The 25,159-nt window shown below is 38.2% G+C and overlaps 1 protein-coding gene across 1 annotated transcript in view; it reads right to left on the reverse strand.

Annotated features, from left to right (window-relative positions):
• LOC149266125 (antitermination NusB domain-containing protein) overlaps nt 1-25,159 on the reverse strand; it is a 212,914-nt gene that overhangs the window by 147,274 nt on the left and 40,481 nt on the right. The window contains 1 exon segment of the mRNA XM_089430045.1: nt 4,056-4,190. Coding sequence (XP_089286171.1) covers nt 4,056-4,190 — 135 coding nt within the window.

Raw genomic sequence — 25,159 nt, forward strand, 5'->3', positions numbered from 1 at the left:
TATGGAAGCAAATTAGATCAAAACATGAGTAAAAGGAATTATGCCAATGCTCAACAATTCATCACACTCGAAAAGGAAGAACACCTCATGAATGAAACCCCAAAGTCTTTATTGATATTTCTGAAAGTGTACAAGGCAGCAACGCTTCCGCAAGCACAATAGATAGTAACAATATGATCCAATGTGAGAGCCATGGCTCTATTATGTAGAGAGTTGGGAGCAAATCCCAATGAGAAATTCGAATTTGTTTAATGGAGCTCCAATGCCAAGTGTAAAAATCGAATTCTGACAAGTGGATATCATTTTCTTCTTCCCTTATGTGCCAAATTCGAATTTTATAATGGAATGACAAGCGTATATAGGTGGTAACCCATGTGAAGACAATTTCCCACAAAAATCTCCACCAAATATTCTCCCAAATCCTCCCAAATGTGCATTAACTTCACAAATTCGAATTTCCAAACAGCGCTTTCATTTAATGCCAGAAATTCAATTTTATTTGAGAACATGTCCTTTCTTTGATTTTAGGAGTCCACACCACCTTGGGACTTAACTTTAACTCCCCCACAATTTTCCACCTCATTTCCACAACATTTAACATGTGTGGATATTTATTTTCTCCATTTATTTAATTTCTGGCTTAATTAATTCCCAAATTTCCTACTAAACTTAGGAAAAGTGGGTTTTGAGAGTCCAAAACACATTATTAACCCTTCAAAGTGTGTCATAGTAGAAAGTTGAGGGTGAGAAGTGTAATTTTGATTATTCATACCCCATGCAACTTCTCTAAGATACACTTATTACAATTTAAATACAATTTTATTTGTAATTTTTGACCTGCGGGAAATCTAAAAAATTAAAAAATGACTACCTAGACCTAACCAAATTCCACGAAATTTTTTGTGTGATCTAATATGGTAATATACATCGACTCTAGACACTAAGATGTGTCAGGGGCTCAACTTTCAAACCGTTACCCCGGCTTTGGGGTAAAACGTGAGTGAAAAAACCCAAAAAATTATCCGCCTCTAAAAAAGGGATAATTAACCAGATAAAAAAAACACTCCAAGGTGTACTCATTTTCTGATCAAGTCCCAACATCCTGGGCCTGTTACAGACTCAAAACTCATCATTACTAGTATCATTTATTACAATTCCCCGTAGGGTTTGGAATCTGGGTACAAGAAATATGATGAGAAGATAGAAGTAGAGTTAAAAAACTTTGTTGACGGACGATATCTAATGGTACAAGTGTCCTCTGTATCATCCTTGGGCATGGAGTCTTCATGTAATCATCAGGTGCCACTCTAGTGGTCAACAGGTAACACGGCCATCATCAACATGGATGTTCTCCCTATGGTGCACTTCCAGCTCATCAATGTGAATCCCAAATAACATCAGTGATAAGGGGTGACCTTGCTTGATCCCAATAGTGTTCTTGACAAGTCAAAACGTCCTTGGGAATATATAAGGTTATCCTATCACTGTCTCATAGAACCTCATGACAGCAACAATGGGGACTTTGTGGCAACAATTTTGCACAATATTTCAAGGGTGGTTTCCCTTGGGACTAAAACAAAAACCTTCCAAAAATCTATGAAACATCAGAAGACTCTAGAAGAGCATTGTCTAGCCTCTTTAAGAGGCATCCAGGAAAATAATTGCAATGAAATGTGACTTATGAACAGCACCTACGGAGTTCAACCATGTGAATAGTGACTCCAGAACAGTCACAACATTGCCAAGAATGTGATTTTCAAAACAAATCTCATGAAATGCTGAGACAAGCAATTCCAGCAGAGGCTAGCTCCATACAATGTTATTTTTGGCCATTGCAAGAATATTTAACTAGGTGTTAAAAGGAAGTGAAGAAAGTGAATAAGGAAAAATCATTCAATTCAAGAAATGGCAACACAAGACCCCATGCCGATGAATTTGTATATAGAACAAAGTCTGCTAAAGAGTTTGGTGGCTATGTGGTGACTTAGTGAGTCTTCGTGAGATTATTTCTGTGACTGGACTTCAGCCCTGTCTGTCACATTTGGGTATCAGAGGCAGTTAAAAGTGATTATATGTCTTATAGCAATATTCAAATGTATTGTTTCAATATGAGTTGGTCAGAAGTATATTTGAAAGAATATGATTTTTTTCAGTGCAATATTGTCGCTGCTGATTTATTGTTTTGAGCATCAAACTTAGATGACTAGTTGCATAAAAGGTAGCTTCAAGACAGTGTCTCAGGCACACCTGCTAGCAAAAGGAGACTTTAGGGGGTTTTTAGTGGTGGTTGTTTAGGAAAATTTGTAGCAATGACCAAGCTGTGAATTTTACTTTCAATATGAGAGTGATTCCAGATGAGTAGAGGGAACAGCAACAATAGTTGATGAGGTGAGTTCAGCACCAAGTTGTGAAATTTACTTTCTATGTGAGTGATGATAGACTAGTAGAGAGTTCCAAATTGTAGGAGGAGAAAAGTTGTAGTCAATTCCAAGTTATTCCTCATCAAAAGTTGAGTAAAAGTTCGTGAGGTTTTTTATGTGTTAGAATATCTGTGTTGAGGGGGGAGCTGGGGTGTTAGGTGCATCTTAGTGGTGATTGTCTAGGAAAATTTGTAGCATTGGCTAAGCTGTGAATTTAACTTTCAATATGAGAGTGATTCCAGATGAGTAGAGGGAACAGCAACAATGGTTGATGAGGTGAGTTCAGCACCAAGTTGTTAATTCTACTTTCTATTTGAGAGTGACGGCAGATCAGTAGAGAGTTCCAAATTTCAGGAGGAGAAAAGCTGTAGTCAATTCCAAGTTATTCTTCATCAAAAGTTGAGCAAAAGTTTGTGAGGCCTTTTTTTGTGTTAGAATATTTGTGTTGAGGAGGGACGTGGGGTGTTAGGTGCGCCTTGGTATAATTATGTGTTGGGAAGTTATGTGGCACACAATCAATGGTAGAGTTAGATGGTTAAACCATCATAATTTTGTTAGGGTACTGTAAATGATGTAAGGAGATATTATTTATTACAGAGAGTGACATGGGTGTGTTAACGAGAAGCCTGCCTTGGGCTAGCCTTGTACATTGGCTGCAGCATTAATATATATTATAAACTTGATCACTCTCTCCATTCTCCTGTGTATCTTGAATGTGTATGCACTCTTTTAAACCAACACCATCATATGAAGCATGAAGGATATTTCAAGGGCACGATCATCTTTTTGCATACAATTAATTTAGTATGACTCTTCATTCCTATCGTACAGGCATGCCATGACAGATCACTACATACATATCGCCCAACAGCACATCACTGCTTGCAGGCCTCTTGATTAAAAGTTTCATGCAATTGCTTGTACAAGCTGATTAATGAAATTCATATGGTATAATACAAAATGTGAGCATTCCAATCCTTGCCTATGATACATATCAGATACATACTACTATGCCCACGTCACAAAATATATGAATAATACAAGTGACAAGCATCGAATAAGAACAACTTGTTACGAAATTAATGCAAGACAATAGGAAATGAACTTCTGATAAAATGGATGGGAATGGCAGTCTATGACCACAGGAAGCCCCCTTTTGATTGAAGCATCTTTATCTGATACATAATGGCCTCCCTGTTTTGTACTAGGAATAAAAGGTTTCCGTAGTTTACTAAATGTATTCTGATCATGCTAGCCCATTTCCACTGCCAATTTTGTACAGCCTTTCCTATATGATGGTACCCACAGCAATATATAAACAATTTGCCTTCTCTGTTAGTCTTTCTGTGTCTTGTTCCAAGAAAACAATTGGGATCAAAGAAACAATAACAAACTTATGAGTATTTTCAACACAGGTTAGCTTGTTTGCATTTCTAAAATTAGATGATCTATCAAATACTGTTGTGAAGAATTTAGGAAGTAAAAGCCAATGCATATTCTCTGTTATAATTTGTTTCCCAATAGTTTCATCTATTAAAAATTAAAATAAAGCAGCTTAATGCAAAGAAACAACACTCAAGAAAAGCCAATAAAGGGTCTCAGACAGACAAGCAGTCTTCATAAGAAGGAATGTACCTGTCAAAGCTTCCTTCTCATCATCCATTTGAAGAACTCTAGCTTGTTCCTCAGTTTCAGTGTAAAGTGGAGTCCCGCTAAAGCGCATGTGATCATAATACTCCAATAATGTTCGATCAAATTGTGCAGACATAGCTGACAGGGAAATCAACAGAAAGAAAGTACAATGTGTCACAAAAGACACTAAAAATCTGTTATGCATAATACTATGCCGACACACAGAAATCCACGTAAAATTATGCAACTCTAGCTTCAAATTTATAAATATTCTGATTTCTAGATCCTAAACAAGATTGGTGGCATGCTTTAAAAATATTTGAGAAAGCAACATAGACATTATTATCTTGGTCACAATCTGTCTCTATGTTTTTATTGTCAAAGTGATCTCTTGCCAGACTCACAAAACAAACATTGATACCATATAGTCCATCAGCCATATAGCAAGCAGCTGAATATACATGTACTTCAACTAATTTATCTACCTAGCACCTTAAATTCATTTATGACATAATTTTTTATCTAACCTTTTCTAACCATTGATCCTTTAAGAAGTTGGTCAATCACCATGCTCTCATTATCTCAACATCTTGCACTACTTGTCTGCAATGAACATCAATTAATAATATAGTAACAATAAATAAAGTGACACATCCTAACTAAGGGACGTGACCTAACCAAGGGACATGACCCATCAACAATAGTGATTAGTCAATGCAGATATCATCACACGGCACTGCATCGCACATTCTGTTATATTTATTACTTCCTCATGTAGCATGGGGAATGTCCAAGTTTGAACACCCAGCTCAAGCAGGATGCATATAGAGGATGATTGCTTGATGGCCATTTATTGCTGCCTTTGATGCCTTTCTTTTCACTATTCATCATATTTTGAGGCTTCATCACATAGCTGAATATATGCAACATCACCAGTATCTAGAGTTTGATTAGTGCCTTGCATTCTTGCCCTATATGTGATGTCACACGTTTGTATTACAATGGTTTACAGGCTTGGTTGATGGAGCACTTGGCCTATTGATGATTCATTTGTCAATTGGTTGCATTCACACTTTGTTGCACACATTCCTAGAGTGCCCTACTTTTCGTACATGGTATTGAGAACGATTGATGGTTTTTGCACATGGTTTCACCTTGTGACACATGGTTTTGGTTATTTTATCCTTATTTCGAGGAGTGCTTCACCTTGCACACTTCTCCAGAGTGCCCACCTTATTTTAAGGGTTTTGGAGTTGGTTTGTTCAAATGCACATTGATTTAGGCCTCTTGGCACATTCTTTCAAGGTCTCCCTAGCTTTAACGAGGTTGTTTTAACAACCAAAGCCCACACTGGCAGGGCTATCCATGAAATCCACTTTTGGGGGAGCTAGTTGGGCAAAGCACCCCAACTAATTTTGCTATTTTGGGCATCTTGTTGGCATCTTCAATTGGATTGAACTCTTGGTTTGAACAACACCCAAACTCATATGGCTACAATTGGCATTGTTTTGGAATCTCAAGGAGGTTTGATCCTCCTCATGAGGAGCATGTTCATGTTTGTAGCTCAGGCGGGTACTTCCACACAATGTTTTAAAACTTCGACTCTGACTCGGAAACGGCCGAGGGTCGACTCCGACTTGGAAACAGCCGAGGGTAGACTCCGAATCGGTATCAACTCAGCCGATTTGATTTCAATGACTCGGTCGTTGTAAACAATACATTAAATATTTAATTTTTTATAAAAAAACATAATTTCAAAGATTTTCATTCATGTTTCCAAGCACAAAGCTTTAGAATATAGATAGAAGACAACATATGATCAAAATAGGCTCATGAATATATCCATTACTATGTTACTTGGGAGCGGGAGCGAAAACGGGAGCGGGAGCGACATTTTTAGAAGCTCCCGGTTTGGGAGCGAATCCTGGAGCGTTTTTTATATAATATATATATATATATATATATATATTATATTTTTTATATTTTGATACATATATGTCAACAAAAACATGTAGAATAATGAATTAGATATAAAAAACATAAAAAGACATAGATTGATCCATATAACAACAATCATCTAGAAGTTATAATCTTCATCAACCACGTCCGCAAGTTAGGTAACATAGTAACATACAACATATTGAGGCACGGAGCGAAAAAAATTTTAGGGAGCGCACTCTCGAAATCGAGTGCGCTCCCGACCCGCTCCCAAGTCACTCCCGCGCGGAGCGCGGATTGGGAGCGGAATCAAGGGTGGGGGGGGGGCGCTCCCCCGCAACATAGATCCATTATGTCAAAATGGCACCCAGTGCACTATCCAATACATATATGATGATGATATAGAGATCAAAACAAAAACACATAACCAAGGAGGCTAGAAATGGCCTCTACAACAAAAGTAAACTGTGAAACATCACTAGTCACCACTGACCAGTACTACTGGCTACTGTTAGAGGAGCAACATCATCTGGCTCAACCTCTGAATCAGAGTCAGACAAGAAAACCATGGCTCCTCCTCATCATCATCTCCAATTGCAACTGTAGTAGTGGTAGCACTAGCAAGCTGTGCAGCAGCTGGACGTTGAGATAGACGAGATATGCGCTTACATCGTGGCTGAGCAGAGGAAGCACGTGCAACTGGAGGTCTTGGGGCTAGGCCTGAGGCTGGTACAAGTGGATATGCATTCAACTGAACATTTTCTTCAAGTGATGCCACCGCCTGTAAATCCAAATCAAGATCCTCGTCAGAATCAAACTCTGTTGGATGACTCTCCACTACGCAATCTAATGTTGGATCAATATCTTTCAACACAATGGGATCTAAATCAGGTCTTTTGTTCAGCAATTAGTTGCGTCTGAGCCGAAGGTTGTATTGGACATAGACTAGATCATTTAACCGTTTTTTATCCAAACGGTTTCTCTTCTTTGTGTGAATCCTCTCAAAGACAGACCAATTGCGCTCACACCCAGTAGCATTGCAAGTTTGACTCAAAATATGAATTGCAAACTTCTGCGATTGAGGACAATCGATACCAAAAGCCTCCCACCATTGTGCTGCAAAAAACATAGTAGTGTAATGAGTTAGCTCAAGTTTCAACTTTCAGCAAATTATATCCAACTTTCAAATTATAAACAATCTAACAAAATAAGTATTAAGAATTTGAAAATTGAAATTTTTGTTTACCTGGCTGATCTGCTTCCCTTACAATCTTTGCTAGGTTCTTCCCAAAGGTACCTGTGGCTTTGCTAAAGGTTGTGATCTGTCGATGTATCTCCAGTTGATCACACTCCAATGGGATCATGCGATCAATGCAGTCAATCAATCCATCTCTAACTTCCCCACTCAAAGCTCCTGCCACTAGAGCTTTATAATGATACCGTGGGTTCAAAAAATACCCATCTGCATGTATAGGGCGATGGAGTTGATTGTTCCATCTTTCATCAATGATTGCCCAAATGGGCCCATACTTAGCCACTCTATCCTTGTATGCCCTCTTTATTGACTCCTTTGCTTGATCCATAGCCTCATAAATGAAGCCCATAGCCAAACTTTCCCCATCCACCAACCACAACACCTTAACTAGTGGCTCAACAACCTTCACAATCTATGTTGCCTTTCTCCAAAATATTTCTTCATTAACTTTATTTTTCAATTCTTTGCCTTCCTGTTTGAGAGACCACTGGCTTTGATTCCATTCATCACTGGAAAATATCTTTTGCAAGTTTCTATGTTGTGAAAGCATAGGTTGCAATGTCAAAAAATGAGTTGCAAATCTAGTGATGGTAGGCCTAATAATATCATCAAGCTCAAAATCCATGAATGATTGTAGATAAATTTTGTTATGCTTTTGGCATGATCTACAGTGTTTTTGACCCAATCTAATTTGCCAATATCCTCAAGCATGAGGTCTATGCAATGTGCAGCACATGGGGTCCAAAAGATGGTTTTGTGTTTTTCCTCTAACAGTTTACCAGCAAGAACATAGTTAGAGGCATTATCTGTGATGACTTGAACAACATTAGCCACCCCCACCTCCTCAACAACCTCATCCAATAGCTGAAACAACAATTGTCCATCTTTCACCCTATCAGATGCATCAACTGATTTTAGAAACATGGTTCCCTATGGGCAGAAGATAAGAAAGTTTATGATGGTACGGTTCCTTTGATCAGTCCATCCATCTGACATGATGGTACATCCTATTTTTGCCCATGAGTTTTTGAAATATTTCAAATACTCATTAATGGAGGAAATTTCTTTTTGCAAACGATACCCCCTTATCTCATGCATAGTAGGGACTTGAAGCCTTTTCCAGCAGCAAATATGGCATCAAACATAGGCTCATAATATGGTGAATGGAAAGCATTGAAGGGGATATCAGCATCATACCACCATCGGCATATGTAATCACAAGCAGTCTCCCTCAATTCTTTCTTCCAATGATCATCTAAAGTGGGCTGCAAAGTTCTACTAGCTTCAGGACCATGTGCATCTGATGGAGAGGAGGGTGTGACAGTGAAATAATTTTTGATATTCATATCACCCTTCTTTTTCATTTTACCCTTAACCTTTTTTTGAATAGACTCCAAAGAGGGAGGAACATAGCGGAAGGGGTTGGATGCATCAGTACAAGGAATAGAAGAAGAACCCCCAAAATCAATATGGGGGTTGGTAGCCATCATTTTTTGTATACTCCTCTTCCTCCCAATTTCAGCCTCTATTTCTTTTCGCCTTGCTTTTTCTTCTTGAAACTTCTCAAAGCTATTTAACAACTCCTTCCTAATCTCCCCAATTTCGTGATTCACATGGAGTAATTTGGCCTCTAATCCCTGCCAAGTGTTGTTTCAACCTATTATTGCCCCTAGGACCATCCTTAAATTTTCTATGGAAAAATTTGCAACGCATTTGACTATCAACCATTTCAGCATATGCCCAAGCAGCATCTTTCACTCTAGGAGCCATTTTTTGACTTGGAAATGAAAGAAAAAAAAAATGAAAATGAAAACAAACAAAAATTGCATTGCTTCAATGTTCATTTCTTTCACAAAAAACACAATTTCCAAATTTGCACAAAAAAATAAATAAGCAAAAACAGATTTTTAGAAGTGAAAAAAAAAATACCTCTAGGCACACACTGCCTCCTCAAAGTTGCTCCAACAAACCAACTCCTCAATGTTGTTCCAATGGCTGCCCAAGAAACTCCTCACTCTTGCTCCAATGCTTGCCCAAAACTCTTCACTGCTGCTCCAAAAACAAACTCCACAACTCTTCACAAACTCCTCACAAATTCTCACTCAAATGCAATGAGATGGTTGTGAGGAAATGAGAGGGGTTGGGTAGGTTTTATAGGCTTTGGGAGAGAGAAATGGACCCCAAAGAACCCAAAGGCATATAAGAATGGGCTTTGGGGTCCCCAAAAAATCACACAAAAAAAATGTTTTTCGGTCGCGCCCACCGAGCCGGTCAAGTTAGCTCGGGCTCGATAACAACCCGGCCGGCCAAACCGAGTTGCCCACCGAGCCGACCCGGCCAGGCTTTGACTCGGTTTGGCTCGGCCGTTTCGGAATTGGTTCAGTCGAATCTTAAAACAGTGCTTCCGCATAGACCTAAGTGTTTAGGCGTGTGGAAGTCACCTAATTGACCCTTAACCTTCACAATTACTTTAATTATTAATGTAATTGACTTTCATAAGATAAAGTGAATTAATCTAATGAAATGCAAAGATTATTTGCATTAGTGAATTAGATGAATCTCAACCATTGCACTCAAGTAATATTGAGATATAATCTCAACTGTCAATCACTTTGGAGATTAGAGTTGTGGATTTGGCAATAACTCAAATTTATAAAAGGAAGGCTAGGCTAAAGGAGAAGACACATCTTTGAGCACAAGACATAGGGAGACAGTGAGATCTCAGTGATTGGGTTGAAAAGGACTTTCTTCCAAGTGTGTAGGGTTCAAAGAAGATTGCTAGGGACAGGAAGGGAAGGATCTGGATCAGCCAGCTGATCGAAGGACAGATCAAGGGTTTGATCAGATGGATCAATTCTAGGTTTATTGTTGTATTTGTATTTTCCCTCAGAGCGACATTATCCCAAGAAGGGATCCCTTGTATGTTATAGATTGTTATTTAATGAAACAGTAGATTTCAAGGGCAGAAATATTGTGTGCATGTGATTAGGATCGTTGTTTTAATATGCTTCCACTATTATATTTATTTTACATGTTAAAATCTCAGATGTGTTTTTTATTCAGTAGATTTGCATTTGCTAGGAAGTAATTAACCAAGTCATGTTGAAATTTCTAAGTCTAACACGTCAGAAATTCTCCCTGCATTATCTGGTTTATTTCACCTCCTTGTTTATTTCTTAACCAGTTATTTAGCCATATAAATACTGAAAATAAACACAAATGCAGTCTCAACCATCTACAGATCATCAACTGAAATAACAAACAAACACACAAGGGACGCCATTATTTTTGGACAATCTTCCCCGGAAAAACCCAAGTTGGGAAAGTTGGTGCAACACTTCTGAGGGTTTTATTATTAAGCAGCTTTCTTGAGTACAACTAGGGTGCCAAACTGGCTCACCCAACAAAGATATCTATTTGGCAATAATACCTCTCTTCGGAAGCAGATATTTAACAAGTCTGCTCCACAAAAAGCCTTCCAACGCTTCTCTGAGGCTCTGCATCAGCCCTCTGTTGCTCTGCAGTGGCTCTCTAGCCTTTTGCGTCACCCACGCAGGCCTTGCTAGCCTCTACGCAGTCTCTCTGGCCCTTTGCGTGGCTCCTGCTGGCTTTGCGTAGCCTCCTCAATCACTGCGCTAGCCCTCCGGCACTATCCCTGCCTCTCTGCTATGCACTCACTGCCCCTCGCTGCAACTCAAATCACTTGTTCGAATTTTCTCAACAAAACCCGCTCCAGAAAATTGAACTGACTGATCAATCTCGGTGTGTCTCCAACTGACCCTCAAGCCTCCTCTTATGCTTTTCCTGTTAAGTCTTCAACGACCGAGATTAAGTCTCTAATCAATGGCTAACATTAGATTTGGCTTGATCCATGTCATTTAGAACATTCTCACCCAGTTTCATATTAATACCCATTAACATTTTAATTTTCCTAAGTTTAAACTTAGAAACTCCATTAAAAATATTGATTATTTTAATATCTCTCTAACCATGTGGAATTTCCCCAAACCATTTCTTGGAGATCTCATGTGCTTTAGCCTCTCCACCAATTTTCATGGCTATAGCACATCCAATGCTACCCCAATTTAACAAGTCGTTGGGGTTAAGGAAAATTAACTAATCATTCCCATGATTTAGCACATCAATCCACATTGTGAAGGCTTCATAAGGAACTGTTGACCACTGGACTGGCACCTGATGATTATTTGAAGACTCCATGCCCAAGAATGATCTAGAGGACAATTGTAACATCAGATATGATCAGTCAACAGAGTTTTTTAACTCTACTTCTATCTTCTCATCATCTTTCTTGTACCCAGATTCCACACCCTGCGGGGAATTGTAATAAGTGATACTAGTAATGATGAGTTTTTGAGTCTATAACAGGCTTAGGATGTTGGGACTCGATCAGCAAACGAGTACACCTTGGAGTGATTTTTTTATCTGATTAATTATCTCTTCTTTTTTAGAGACGGATAATTTTCTGGGTTTTTTCACTCACGTTTTACCCCAAAGCCGGGGTGACGCTTTGAAGGTTGAGCCCCTAACACATCTTAGTGTCTAGAGTCTATGTATATTACCGTACTAGATCACACAAAAAATTTCGTGGAATTTGGTTAGGTCTAAGTAAGGTTTTTAAATAATTAAAATTTTCCTGCAAAACATGATTTTTTACTTATTTTCTATGTAATGATGTAAATAAGTGGCCTTAGGAAATGTATGGGGCGTGTGACTACTCGAAATTCTTCCTCAGAGGCCCAGCATTATCCTATGACCCACTTTGAGCATCAAAAATCGACTTATAGTCTCTCAAAAGTTGATTTTACTAATGTTAATGGCAAAAATGAGGAAAAAAAATTTTAAAAATGAATAATTGGAATAATTTAGAAATTTTTCCAAAAGTAAAAATAAGTCAAATTTTGACATGGCAAATTCAAGTGAAGGTCAAAGGTGATGTGGCAAGCATGTGGGGCCTACCAGACAAAGTACAACTCAAAGTCAAAGGTTCCAAGTACTAAGTCAACAAGGCAGCACGTTGAAATTTTGAGACACCACGAATTATTGAAAAGTGATCATTTATTTAATATGTTTTAAAGGAATAAAGGGAAAGCTCATTAAAGTTTAAAGGGGGACAATAATGCCACATGGGACAAATCTTGTCCCCCCACTTTGTCCCCACAAAGAATAATGCGTTCAGAAAGTTATATTAATACAAGCTACCAGGTCCACGCAGATTTGAGATCAGTCAGCTCATAGCAGTCAAGGGGGGCAACACAGCCACGTAGGACAAGCCTTTTCTCCCACTAAACACTGCAAGCCAATCAGAAGTTATATACAAGCTCACAAGAAGAAGTTATATACCAGCTAACAAGAAGATACGTAGAGCATATTTGGCAACCTATACACAGCCCAGTTCAGCAAGGTAACACGCAGATTTATGGAACAGCGTGACACGTGATTGGCAAGGTGTCAAATCATAGGTTATGATTGGAGAGTTGTGTGCGAATTTGTCTCCCTTTACCCACTCCAAATTACACATGTTGCGCTACCGATCTGCTTCATGATCCACGCATAGCAAATCAACCTCTACGCTGGCAGCTATACACAGATTTGATTGGCAGCGTTGGTATTTGGTTGCAAATGTGTCAAATCACTGGTTTTAGTTGGAGATTTGTGTGGGAGTTTGTCTCCCGTTTACTTCAGTTATATATGCACTTGGCAAGTAGCTCTCGCACTAATCAACAGTTAGGAAATTTGGCACATGAGGAAAGGATATATGCTGCCCAGCTAAGGAGATATGCACATCAGTCATATCAGCCACTTGTTTGATCATTGCTACACTTGTCATTGGAATTTTCCTTGGGATCATCTCCCATTTTCTTATTTATATGAGTCTTGAGCTCTCATTTTTTTTAGATGGAACTATTGGCGCTTACGGAGACTCTACTAGATTTTGTATTCATTTTCATATAATAAAAGAGACTTTGGGGTACTATTGTGTTGGTGTTCTCCTTCTATTTCTTGAGGTGATGTTATTTCAATTGTTGCGTTTTACATTCTACATATATGTTGAATTATGCTAGTTATCATTTTGCCACTTGTTTGGATTAACATATGCAAGCTATCTTGTATGGTTTTACTGTTTTTGGGTCAGAGAAATACCCTAGGAAGAGAAGCACTAGAAGATTTTTGGTGAAATCTCTAGCCTTATCCTCCATTGTATAATCTAATCCCTTATGATTGCAGACATCTTTTTCCAAGCGTGTAGAGATCTTTAGATTCAGTTGAAGGATTTACGAACAACTCCCAAGATCAAAAATAGAAGGACCCAATCGGTTTGCCTCGAGGATCTCGTCAAACAATTTTGAAAGAGGGAGTTTCCTTTCCTCTAGCCTACTAGGATCACATAAATTTAAATTAAATATTTTTCTTGATCAATATCTTGTGTTTTCAAGGATTTTATTTGCTACCTAGAGCATTGTTTTAACTAGACAAGTATGGAGTTCTACTTGCGTGTCTTGATCTAGTTCTTGTACACTAATTGTAGATTATCATTTTGACTCTTTCACGTCATCTTTGTCTCCATTCCAGGATTGCTTTGCTTTCAATTTTTTAAGCATTCTACTTTTGTTTTAAGCAAAATATAATTTCATTTCTTAAAAATAAAATACTTGGAAGGCACTGGTTGTTTACGTATTTCATGCTTACCTTATGATGGTTATTGCTCATATTAGTTTTTGTTTATAAATCTTAAAGAAATAATTTATTTAACTCTAACAATTCTCCTAAAAACTCACATCTCTTTTTAACTTAACTTTTCATTAAGGACCACCCCCCTTAGCTAACCTAAGAGATAGCTTAAAGGGAGAGAGAAGGGATTTAGTGTGATAGCCCCTTCTTTGAGTTCCCTGCCACTACCCACACCTTGTGGGGTTGAAGGCTTTTCTCACTGACATGTAGATAGGTGTAGACAGCAGGGTCAACAGGAACATCCTAGCTTTGAGGAAGACATGGCATTGCTTTATATTCCAAGGAGGAATAACCACTTCTCTTGAGTGCTCCCCTAGCAAAGACATTTAATACTATTTAAAGGGTAGTTAGTTATATTGACGAGTCAACAGGAACATCCTAGCTTTGAGAAAGACATGGCATTGTTTTATATTCCAAGGAGGAAAAACCACTTCTCTTGAGTGCTTCCCTAGCAAAGACATTTAATACTATTTAAAGGGTAGTTAGTTATATTGACGAGTGTTCCAAGGGTAGGAGACACACATGACCTAATAAACACTAGATATGTTGTCCAATAAGTATATTTGAAGGGGACGCCTTACACAAAATGAAGACAAGTGGTAATCAAAGCTTGGTCATGCATTATTTATTTATTTCCTGAGGAACCCCCTATATCTAGGGAGATCTTGATATATTTTGCAATGCACAACTATCTAGGGCAACCACTCTATAATGCCTTGTTTATTCCTTGATCCAAGAGTTTTTCATTACAGGGAGTATTTATCAATCGAAATGGTAAAAAGCACTCTCTCAATGGCTAGTCATCATGTTTTTTATGGTTGGTTTGATTGACACTCTCTCCTTAAGGGAAAATCTCAACAAGAAAGAGGTCAAGGATACAATCAAGAGAAAGAACATAGAGGTTATCATGATAAGGATTGTGTCAACCAAACCAACCACAAGAAGTTGATTTCAATTTAGCCTTACTACCAAAATTTTACAACTAACGAAAAGATGGAGCTACTTCCTTAAAGAGCACTGTGGTATGATCCAGTAAATTTTTCAAGTATGAGGGATTTTCCCCATGACGATTATAAAATTAGGTCACATGACATGCATGTTTTCTATGGATATGGGGAATCAATTGAAATTAACTTTTTGCATCTATCAAATATTTCAAGAAAAATGATTTCCTCCATGACGAAGTCATGATGGGTAACTTCATGGTAAGTTTGGAAGGATCTGCAATGATTTGGTACAAAAGCCTTGGCAAAGGTATGTTTCCATCCTTTGCAAAATTTCTAGAAGCATTGTGTAAGATGGGGTTGTCATTCAGAAAGTTGTCTTTCCTTTATTCAAGAAATAGAAGGTTTGTAATTGGCACAAAAATGTCTAGAAGAAGGCCCTGGTCCTTTATTGCCAATTGGGGAAGTCAATAGGGAAAAAGAAGATTCACATGTAGAGGCTCAAACTTCTCCTACCTCCCTTGAACCATTATTGCATGACCTTGAGAATAGTGATAAACGAGATCTTATTATTGAAGAAAATAAAGAAAACCATACAACATATTTGAATGTGTCATCTCAAGGCAAGAACAGTAGTGAAGAATCCCACTTCACGGAGGAGGACAAAGTGTTGGAATTAAAAGAAGATATTTCTACTTGTACAGATGAAGAAGATAAAGACTCTTAGTCGAAGAGAAATGAAGAAGAATCTCCTTGTTCTCCTATCAGGAACCAAAAAATAATTAAAAACCAAGAATATGAGGAGAGCCTTGATGTCAAGGTAACTCAAGAACCCACCTACCTTTCTCTAGATGAAAGCACAAACTCAACAGACTACACACCTTTCCAAGCAATTGATCTTCATGACATGTATCCTAGTGATCTGGAAGAGGAAGAATCAGTGAACAAGCATGCTCTTGTAGAAGATGGGGGCCACGAAGAGCTTGAATCTATTGATGCATTCCTTAAAATTGATAGATGTAAATGTGGCTTAAGTTATTCTTTCTTCATCGATGATCCTATATATGACACAAAGTCTAAGGGATATTAGATTGCAGGATGTTGGCCTCATCAAAAACCAAGTTGTTCCATAGAATATGAGTAGCCATATCAACCCATACAGGAGTAGGCATATGTATAGGTGCAAAAAGGGGATTTCTACATTCAAGATACAACATAAGATCTTCAGAAATGGATAGCTTTGGCATGTCGTCCACAGTGTACAAAGACCCATTTGACAGGAAGGACATGAACCTTGTAGTAGTGGGCAAGTCGCATCACATTCAGCTTCATACATATTTCATGAGCTCTCAACTTCCTTTGCCAAAATAGTGAATTGTAAGTGGTGGTTTCCAATATATTCTCAATTCTCATGAATTTTATCATCATTTGTGTGTGCATGTGATTAGGGGCAGCCAAGGAGGATAGTAGTCCTTGTGTAGGTTCCAACTAGAGGTGCCATCCAAGACTTCCTTGACTACAGATTTGCTAAACAACAGTGATGAGTGGTTTCACTCCTGCAATAAGATCATTATATTACCTATCGATCTGTGTATCAAAGATACCTACAGTGGCGCGAATAAACCTTGGCTCTTCTTCGACCATGATGAAGATTTCCTAGCAAATGTGGTCCAAGCTATAAATGAAGTACCAAAGTGTACTTATCTCAGGTTTGATGTTTCATTATTTTTCACAAACCAAGCACAAAGGTAAAACTAAAAGTAATGATGAAATTATTTGTTGATTGCATTGGTTATATGATTTGGCCTAACATATTCCACTTCTCTTAGATTATAATAGGACATAATGAATAAGCTCTTTAGCGTGATTATTAGATTAATTTATATGTTCTCTTATTTATCGCAATTTCTAGCATAGTTCAATTTTTGCTCGTGTGTTTTCATTCCATTGATGTGATGTTATTTACATGCTTAATTAATTATATGTTTTTGCCTTATATTGTTTCATTACATTAATTATGCAACTTTGTTTTAGTTAGTTTCTATTTTTATTTTTATTTATTTCCATCTTAGGAAGGGATAGGATTTCGATCTTATTCTCTCCTAGTATTTTACATCTATTTGGTAAGATTGTTTCAAGTGTGTTGCCTCAAAATCTAGCAGGTATAGTGAGATTGTTTCAAGTGTGTTGCCTCAAAATCTAGCAAGTCTAGTGAGATTGTTTCAGGTGTGTTGCCTCAAAATCTAGCAGGTATAGTGAGATGTCTCGCTAGACAAGGACTAGACCAAGTGACAACACTATGAGGTGCGGCCCACTGTCACCACAACGACCACCTCCTGCTCTTTAGTGGATTTTCACCACAAGGGAGGCTTCCCTATGTAGGTCACCTAATGGATATACAAGTGTGAGGCTTGGAGGTGACAAGGATAGGCCCAGAAAAATCACTCAACATAACGACGGGACTCAAACTAGCATAAACAAAAGGCTTGAAAAGACGAATGTGATTAATCTTAGGAACAGCAAGCCTTCACAAAGCCCCAAGTTGAAGCCTAGGGCTAGATTAGGGTTTACCTAGGGCTTGTGACGTCATCCCTAAAATGGAAGAATTAGCCACCGAAAAAGGATGATTTTGAGGAAATGTGTTACCAACCACATGTAGAACCCTTCCACAAGCCAACACATGCACCCTAGTTGAATTTTGGCCCTAACCCTAGCCTAGTGACTTACCTTAAAGGGCCGAAAATTTTAGAGAGGAGAGAGAAATTAGGTTTTATGGAAAATTTATGGTGTGATCACCTATGTGGAAAGACTAGTGCTTGATCTTGGGTGATGGAGTCTAGAGGGAGATCTACTTATGAAAAATCAATCCCTAGAATGGAGTAAGGGATAATGAAAAACCTTAGTTTCATACCCTAGCTATCATTTTATGAGGGAACAAAGTCATTGAGGAGTTTAACATGAAGGATCACTCAAGGGATTGTCACACAAGTCTTAAAGGGTAATGCATACAATACCATTGCCAAGATTTCATAGAAAAATATTCAATAAAAACTAGCACATAGAAACCTTAACAATATCCATTCCATGCAATAGCCATAAAGATATTCAAATACAATAGAATAAGTACAAGAAAATTCATGAACCAAGCCTTTATTGTTCCAAAATGTGTCTCCAAAACAAGAGAAAGTCTACATAAGCAAATACTCCACAAGAAACAAATCAATTTCAGCTAGGTTGAAATCCTCTAAGGAGGCCAAATTGATCCACAAGTGATGATGAAAAAGAAAATAAGGTGACCCCTATTTATATGAGGTCTACCTCTACCAATTTGTGACTAATGAAGCCCCTAAATCAAGTTTGACATAAGAAAACCTTGGGTTACAAGCCAACCCACTAGCTAAGTGACAAAATAACCAATAAATGCCCACACGTGTGAGTCATAGCCTCAAATAATACCGACGTCATGCCCTTTTAGGCCTCCAAATGCCATGTCAAGGTGTGTTGAGGTGTGAGAAAATGTCAAAGTGCCTGGATCATCCAAGTTTGAGGAAATGCCCTCAAATGTACCTCAAATCCTCCTCAGGGGTCCCAAGCCCAATTGGGGTGCCATCATGTTAGCCTCCTCTCTCTAGCATTAGGGCTTCTCCAAGTGTAACAAGCTTGTTGAGAAATCAATATGCTTGTAGATTAGGGTTAATTCTTCTTACTTGATAATTACATATCAGTGTTTGTTGGCTTTTATTCCTTTATTATGTCTTCTCAATCAAGCAATTACCAAAAACATGAAGTGCATGAAGATCACAAGAGACAACGAACACAAGATGTAGGCTCCAAGCCAGGGCAAACCCCACAAGGTGGAAAACCCAAACAACTTCTCTTCTTGTAGAATCAAACCAAAGTGCGACATCCAAGACCCAAGACCAAGACCAAGATCTCCACAAGTAACCAAGTGAGCCCTCCTTTAGATTTCCTCCAGCCAAACTAAGTCAACAAGAATCAAAGTTGCTCAAACCTCTTCTAATCAGAATTTTGGACCTGCAACTTCACAGAATTGCCACAACACCTTGGCAGGGTTGCCTCGGCACCTTCACAAATACAGAATTTCCCTAGCACCTTCGCAGAAACAGATTTTGCCCTGTAATTTGCAAAGTAACCCCAGTAATTTTGCATGTGTGGATAAAGACAAGCAAGAATTCGATTTTCGTTCCTTGGATTCTTCTCTCTCTTCTTGGCCTTCGCTCTACTTCTTCTCTTTTGTAAAAAAATCGAAGTGTGTGTGTGAGTGATCAAATGAGGTCAAGTCTCTTCCTTTTATAGCCATTTAGGAGGTCGAATAGGGCCACTTTAAGGCCGACTTGGTCTTATGGGATAAAATGACTCTTTTTAAATTAAAAATAATATTTTCATTTTGTAACAAATTTTCCAATTAGGACTTTGAAACATGACAAATTTTCTTCTTGACTTAATAAACCCTAGAAGCATGAAGAGCATGCTTTGACTAGAAAATAATAATAATAATAATTTCTTCTTCTTCTTCTTTTTGCTTTTACAAGGAATACATATTGATACAAATACAAAGATAATTATGAAGACCAAACCTAGTTACATTTTTCAACAAAGCCCTCCCAAGTCTCTTAATGGGAGACCATTCTCATTTGGGCTCTGAATCAAGTCCTACCCATCAAGTTGTGGCAAGGCCAACTTGGGGCATGTTGGGTCTAATAGTGTCATCGTGAAGAATCCTCTATGCTAGGTCAAAGTAGACCAACTTCCCGGGTCCTGAGGGTGCTCTGGGACATGTAACATCTACTCATGCTATGAGGAGGCTCAACTCTCTCAATGCTACATCTACTAAGCCATATATCTCTTTGGAAAGCCTAGGTACCTATGGAATGGGTGTCCTCACTTGAGCTGCAATGAAACACCTAACAAAACAACATGAACTCAAGTCAAAGCAACCATCCATCAAAGATTACGATAGTATATGCATTTAAATGGATCAAACTTGAGTGTTAGGGGCATGTTAATACTTCAAACAGGGATCAACTTCCGATATCTAATTAGACCAAATCCCATAAAGGTGTTCCCTACCTTGATAGAGGTGGCTAATGGTCATCCCTATTAAGTGCTTCCAGCCCTCAAGGGCAAGTGACAGTTCCAAAGTCAACCCCTCAATCAATAGGCATTAGTGTAAATATGTGACAATGAAGAGGGAACGACTTCATGGCCAAGTGCCATAGTCAAAGGGACCAGTTGATGGGGTGTCCACATCCTGAGTGTATGAATGTAAAGGAGGGAGCAATCGTGGAGGCATGAGTTTCTATACTCAACCTGGTTTTTCCACCCCTCTTGTGCGCCTTTTACTTCTTCTTGATAATGCTTTGTATCATCACAAATAGCTCAAGAGTTAGAGGTTGCTCTTTAAGATGTATCATTTTTATAACCCTTTAAAATGAGACAGTTCATCACTCGTCAGGGTTGGGACATGCAAGGGTTCCCTTTCATGTGCAGGAGCATCATGTCCTCAAGAACTGAATGATGGCTAATGAGGATGGTAGAGCTCATGCTAGGCTTTTGCCCGCATGCTAACTTATGTCCCGACATCTTTTGCATTTTGATTTTCTTCCTTTTCTTTTCTTGCAGCCATGATATGCTTTTTCATTCTTTTAGTTGCATCAAACCTCCAGGGCACTTGTTTTTCGGCCCTACTCAAGAAATGTGTACATAAGGATGCCAAATCCACATGAACCAATGACAGGTTAGGACCAAAGAATGGATGTGGTGTATGGGCTCGTAATGTAGCATGGAAAGTGTCAAGTATGGTATAGGAGATAATAAACACGCTATCTTAATCCGGGTTTTTCAAATAGTGCCCCTCCTATAACCCTAAGGCCTCAAGGGAGCGTCCCACTAGACAAGGGTTAAGAATTAACCCCCTGGTAAGGTGAGAGAACAAATTTACAGTCGAGATTGATCAATCTTCCAGATCACCCTTTTATCCATACTAAATGCCCAAAACAAACAAGTATAAGCACTCGATTGTAAAATGATCAAAGTACCTTTCGAATAACAACCCACCTTCATCCAAGTGGAAATACCAGATGGTGAGAGGCACATAGTTGATGCAAATGGCAAAGGCACATGGCATATCAACGTCAAACAGTGGTTGTGAGGGGCTGCTGGATGGTTGGCTATTTAGCTAGCTATCTAATGGAGGAGAAAAGTCTTCTCCTATGGGGTTACCCATTTTGGTGGGTAACAAGGTGCAAATGGAAGATTATGGGGTTCTCACATCCTCGTAGGTAGAGGATGTGCCCCACAGTTGGACCCAATTGTTCCCCCTCATGTCAACAAGGGTACACATATATTTTCACATTATATTTATCACCATTGTAAGTCCAAGGTCACAAGTCAAAAGCCTTATAGCAACCATGTGAGTCATTGTATTAGGTGTCCTCGACCTTGTGATGGTCAACCATGGCCTATCATTTTGGGCTAAGTCCTTAGTCTCGTTGTCATGTATAGGACTTGTTGCACCCATTTTATCACAAGTCCAAGGAAGCAGTATACAAAATTTTTCAACGATCAGAATCACCAGCCAGCTATATGATATATCATTGTAAACCCAATTTCTGCAAATTATAATGTAAATGATGCTAGTATGATTGTTTAGTTATGTAACAACACCTAGGTAAGCCTTTGATTTTGGAAACGAATTTCATCCTAGGAGGTTTTTTAACCTCACCGCATTGTGTGTTTCTAAACACAGATAATCAGCAGAGTTTTTCCTCCAACTTAAACCCCAAAGCTAAGGTGGAATTTATTGACAAGGTCATAGGTGTGTCCTAGTGTCACATCGAGTCTTTGTAAAAGTGGTTTGGAAATAATTTAAGCTATTTGGCTAAATTATTTTATTACAGATCACTTGGTCTACTAGATCATATTGTGTCACAGAATTAGGTAATTATTTTGAGGGTCTATATGTAAAAGTGTATTCCCCTTTTGAGGGTTGAATTTGTAATATATGATGTAAAAAATATTTTAGTGCATGGTCCCTCATAGTTAGAGTCTTAAACAACATGGCTAAAATATTTGAGGGTGGAAAAATAATTAATCCCATCTAGTGTCAATTAATTAATTTTTCTGGCAAAAATAAAATTAAATTCTAAACCAGAAAATTAATTAATTTAGAGTCAAAAAATAATTTTAGAGAAATTAATTTCTCCAAGTGGAAAATGACCAAAAAACTCTTGGGTCAAAAGGAAGTTAATTTTTGAAGGTCCCCCACCAAGGAAAAAATGGATTTTTAAGAAAAAGTAAACCCTTGGACCTTGGTGGTCAAGTCAAAGTCAAAATTTTGAGGAAATTAATCCAAAAAAAATAATTTTTGGATTAATAAAAAATGGGTTTTATAAGAAATTCGAAATTTCCCTCAAAATAAATATTTTCAATCGCTGAGATTAAAAGATAATCAAATTATTATCAACGGTCGAGATTATTTTGACGGGGATCAAACCAATTAACGTTATGTTCCACTTGGATGGATTTCTCTATAAATAGAAGTTATTTTGCTTCTCAAGTCACAAGGATTATGGATTATGTAAATTTGTAACATTGGTATTGAGCCATTGCTCTGCTGGGAACATTTGATATCATAATAAAAAGACTTTGGGGTTCAGTTCACGGTGTTCTTTGTCCATTGATCTATGGTACGTGTTGGTTATGTGCTTTCCTATATTGTGCTAAAAATAATTATAAGCTTATTATTTCATTTTTTGGTGATAAGAACATTCTATTGGTAAAATTTGGTTTTATCTTAGGTGATCTGATTCACCATATGATCTAACAAGTCTGCTTGAGAAAATATATAGAGATTTGCAGGTACACCGGCCCTTGGGCTCCAAGTTCATAAACGTTGCAGAGGAGTAGAACTTATTTGGGCTCTGGGAATTTTTACTTGGTTTTCTTACTTCGCTAAAAGGGTGTGGCCAATATTCTAACTTTCAAAAAACACATTGATCCATTATCATTATTTAAAAATTATTTTCTCAAAAAATATTTTATTTACAAGCCTTGTATATTTGTAAATATTTGTAAAATGATATTGTAAATATATTTCTAACCCTTGTTTTGCAGCAGTTGGGGTTTTGGGGTTTATTTTCAATTTTGTATATATTGGGGTTTCTGGGAAAAAAATTATTTCATTGTGCAAGTGATTTCTCAAGCCAAATCTGAAATTTTGGAAGGGTTTCAAGGGTTTATAGCCTTTGGAAAAAATCATTGGGATTTTTAGAGGCAGATCTAGGCCTAGGAAGGCAAGATCTGGCCACTATCTCTCCTCCAAGCTCAACGCTCAAGCGAAGGAAGAAGCCGCTAGCCCTTTGTAGCAATTTCGTGGTGATTTTTGGCGATTTTGAAGAGCTGAAGCATAATTTATCAATTTTGCAGGGGTCCAATATTTTTTTAGGCCTCCCAGGCCTAGCATTGCTTCCTCCTAACCCTAGTTGAATCCTCTTTCTCTTTCCTTGGCTAGCCGCGAGCCTGAAGAGGCCTCTAAGGCCTTGTCGTGGGCCTCCCTTGCCCTCTCTTCCCTTGTCGTCAAGCCTAAAGGCCTGTTTAGCCCTAGCTGCAGGCTTTCCCTTAGCTTTTTCTACCCTTGGCTTGCCTCTTCCTCCTCTCCGTTACCCTTTTCCTCCTTCGTCTGCCCTCCTTTCCCCCTTGGCCAGCGTTCCTCATCCTTGTCGCAGCCCTTTGAGGGCTTGTTTCTTGGCCGCAGCCCCTTGTGGGGCCTCCTTTCCGTCTTGGCCCTCCTTCTAGGCCTTAAGGGCAGGCCTAGAGCCTTTCTCCTCTTTGTCGTGGGCATTTTTGGCTTCTTCCCTTATCTGCGGGCCTATTAGGATTTGCTGCCCTCTCTCTAGCCCTAACGCTAGCCTTCTAGGCCTAGCGTTGCCCTCTTCCTAGCCCTCTTTGCCTCATTCAGTCATTACATTGGGTTATTGTTTGATTTTTGCCCCTAAAATATTGTGGTTGCAACAAGATTCATGAGATTTTGAGCTAACATTGGTGGTTTCAAGTGGTCACTCCATTGGAGAAGTTTTGGGCAAATTTCCTAGTCATCTTCTAGGCCAAAAGGCTTATTGGTTTGTTTCCTAAAACCTTATGCCCTCATTGTTTCACTTATAGCCATCTAATTATTTGATAACAGTGATAAAAGACTCATTTAAGTGGCCTAAAAGTTACTCATTATTTGTCTAACTGTAACACATTGCTAAGTCACTTGCATGAATTGGGCATTCATTGTTTAGCTTGTTTCATGAAAATTTGATTACTATCATAAGCATATTAAGGTTTAATCATAACAATGGCATTGGCATCTGAAAAGAACCTAATTCATTGTGAATCTTGTGTTGGAAAAGTGTTTTAGTATTGGGTCTCATCATTAGTATTTTTGCACTTATATGAATTTCAAATTTTGCATCCTAATGTACTCTAATTGAAACTTACTGTTGTGATAAGAATTGAGCATAAGTTGCACAAGGTTTCTAGCATTTGTTCATGCTTTATTGATTATCATAGCTCATTGTGGAAAGGTGTTGTTTACACTCCTTACATTGTTTACATTGAATTGTTGAAGTAATTTGGCAATTGGTGAAGTTATCTCATTGCTAATAAGAACACTAACACATCGTTGTCTCTTTTGAGTTTCATAATCTTCAAAGTTGCAATTTTGCACTTAATAAGCTCACTCGCATAAGCACATAATCCTAAGATCTAATTGATTGGTTAATATTGCCTAAATTGGTAATTCAAGGATTTATTGGATATTGGCATCTCTTGAAGATCTAATTGTTACACATTTAATTTGGCATTGTGATAATTGGTTGACAAAATTTTGGAGAATTGCTCATCTAATTTTCTATCTCTTAAGCAACCTTTCATTGGCATCCTTTTCACTATTGTAATTGTCTCTAAAAAGAACCTTGGTTAATTGTTCTAAGTAATATCTTGGTGATAAGTGCTCTAATCTCTTTTACTTACCATCATTGTCATTATTGTTTCACGGTTAATATCCATTGCAGATGATAATTTTATCTTTGGCATATTGGTGAATTGCTAGATAACCGGATTCGTCCTATAGGCCCCACGAATCCCGAATCCATCGTGTCCGACACGATTCTCTCGAGATTCGTGTCCAAAAACCATGACACGTCGAATTCGAC

This window comes from Pinus tabuliformis, chromosome 6, assembly GCF_031772625.1.
Source record: "Pinus tabuliformis cultivar Carrire ecotype Pingquan chromosome 6, CPIR1, whole genome shotgun sequence".
Classification (NCBI taxonomy): Eukaryota; Viridiplantae; Streptophyta; class Pinopsida; order Pinales; family Pinaceae; genus Pinus; species Pinus tabuliformis.